We start from the raw sequence: 2448 nt of genomic DNA on the forward strand, positions 1-2448 counted from the left end.
TATCCTTGTATTGCTGTGGCGGTGTGCGTCTCTGTTGTCCAGGGGAAACGCTCAGAGATGACATCGCTGGCAGGAGTTCCAGAACAGGATGCTAAAGCTGGCGGCGTTGATCGTCCCATATCTGGAGCCATAGCCGAGGAAATCTTTGGTTCCTGCATCGTCTTCGGGGTTGCTGCGGCGGTGTCGGAAGCTGGAGGGGGGGCGCTCAACGATGGACGGAAGGGATGCATATGCCCCAAGTTGAGGCTGTGATGCGCAGCTGCACCGGCATGTTGCCGTGGAGCCGGGCTCTCAACTGAACCGTAGTTGGCCGTTCCGTAATTCGGCCCTTGCGCTTCCTCCATTGCCCCACGCTTAAGCGTCCCATCTCTCACAGGTGGGCTCGTCTGCTTCGGGGTAGAACCAAACTATAGCCATTGCCATGACAGTTAGTAAAACACGTCTTTAGTTGGGCATGGTCGATACACAAGCGCGACAAGGGAATTCCAAAGGGGGGGAGGCCAAGCCAGGGGGGCCGAATCCCGCAGACGAGTTGGCGGCTAGGGTGTTGCAGGAGGATTTTCGTTGAGGTTGAACTGGAGATCGGGAACACATACAAAGCAATACCTGTTGACGAGTTCCTCGTATGAGACGCTTGGTAGACTCGACGTAGATGAGTCCAACCCACTTGGCGAGCTTCCACTGAATGACAGAGGCGTAGGGGATTCAGACCCTCGAACGTTTCTCTTCATGTACAGAGTATCCTTCTCCTTGTCCCTGGTCTTGGATTGGTTCGAGGTAGTGTCCTTGGCCGCCTTGACAGCAGCGTTGAGAGACGCACCAAAGTCGTAGCGGTTAGAAAAGGCAGCCCCGCTGGGTGACACCGCATCATTGGAAAGATTATCACTCGCTAGACTCGAGGAAGACTTTGACTTGAAGCGGAGCCCACCGGCAGAGTCAGACTCGCCGAGGTATTCATGAATAGGCTGATCAAATTTGAAGACGCCATTGGAATTACCGAAGGCATCCAGGGATGCGGGCATAGACACCGGGCGAAATGTACTTGCGCCGCTTTGTCTCCGGTTGCTGCGAGGCAGGCCATTCAGAGGCTTGGAGGCTGCTCCCTGGAAGTTATGCTTACCATTCTGCGGCAAATGTTGTTTCTTGAAATCAACTTGGAAGTTGGTCGAGTTGTTGTTGTCCCAATACTCCTGGCCATTGACCGTGTAACGGATGCAAAAGAAGAGAGTCTTGGACTCTAGGTCGGCCATATCTGACAGCTTAATGGTAAAAGTGAACCGATCACGGGCTTCCGAGCCCTCGCGAGGGCGGATTTCATGACTGTATTCAGCGCCGACTTCCGACACCGTCTTCCAGTAGTCCGTGGTAAAGCGACAGACAACTGCTTTGTGAAACGCCAGATTTGCCACGTTGATGGAGCCCAAGAGGGACTTTTGATCGTTGGATAACCAAACCTTTTCTAACCTCACAGGCATAGTCCTGCGTACAAGAGAGTCGTGGGGAAAATTAGGAGTAGCGAGCTCCCACTCAAAGGGGGAAGTCTTGCCTCCATGGCTGCTCTTGAGAAATGGATATTCCGCGTCGCTGTCGTAATTTTCAACCGGCGATGATCCAGCGCTTACGGCAAGGGGTCGATCGACTTGCAAGAAATGGCGTACGTGCTCTAAATGAGAGTCAAAGTGAACAGCCTTCGAGAACACGGGCGTGCCCGGCATACTAGACGGGCGTCGATGACCCCGAAGGGCCGGTCGTACCAATTCACCAGACTTCTTCCGCACCATCTGGGGTTTGAACCTCAGATCGTCGTCTGCGTCCTCTTCGAAGGCCGCTGAGGAGGTGCTTTGCTTCCCCAATATTGAGGCATGGGGTTCGGTGGCAGAGCGCACGTGTCCGGTTTTTCGCCCACCCATGGGCAACTCGCTCAACGCACTAGTGCTGAAGCTCACGCGTAAACTGGGGGAAATGCCATCTAGCATGTGTTGTGTTTGTGAAGGGGGAGGGGTCGCAGCTTTGGACATTTGACTAACTGCCTCTCTCAGGTCTTTGAGGATAACACGTCGTCGACTCTTGATTTCTGGGGGCTCGTCTTCATCACTTCCAGACGTGGTGGACTCTGGAGGTGAAATCATGGCGCCTTTGGGAATCAATTCCCGCCCGTCGACGGCAGGCGGCGGCGATTGCCGCAGGCTGCCACCCAAATTTAGCATCGTAGGTTTTGTCTCCTTGGAACCATTGGCGGCGGGAGATGTTGCCGGAACGGGACTGATCGTAGTAACTGACTGTGTGCGTCGATGCTTGTTCAGGTAAGATGCGGAACGAGGGAGAGACGGCCTGGGACCGGACTGGAAGGACGAGCGACGGCTCACATCAGGTGAGTTTGACACTGAGGAGGCAGGTGATCGATGTGAAGGCGGAGTATAAGGCATTCCCAATTCGGGCACGCCTGGC

The 2448-nt window shown here is 54.7% G+C and overlaps 1 protein-coding gene across 1 annotated transcript; it reads right to left on the reverse strand.

Annotated features, from left to right (window-relative positions):
- Positions 1 to 539: 539 nt before the first annotated feature.
- Positions 540 to 2207, reverse strand: Ppp1r3a (Protein phosphatase 1 regulatory subunit 3A; the record flags this gene model as incomplete). Its single annotated transcript, XM_014686421.2, has 1 exon — positions 540 to 2207. One exon carries the CDS (start codon positions 2205 to 2207, stop codon positions 540 to 542), a length of 1668 nt encoding a protein of 555 aa, XP_014541907.2.
- Positions 2208 to 2448: the final 241 nt, after the last annotated feature.

This window comes from Metarhizium brunneum, chromosome 5 (assembly GCF_013426205.1).
Source record: "Metarhizium brunneum chromosome 5, complete sequence".
Taxonomy (NCBI): Eukaryota; Fungi; Ascomycota; class Sordariomycetes; order Hypocreales; family Clavicipitaceae; genus Metarhizium; species Metarhizium brunneum.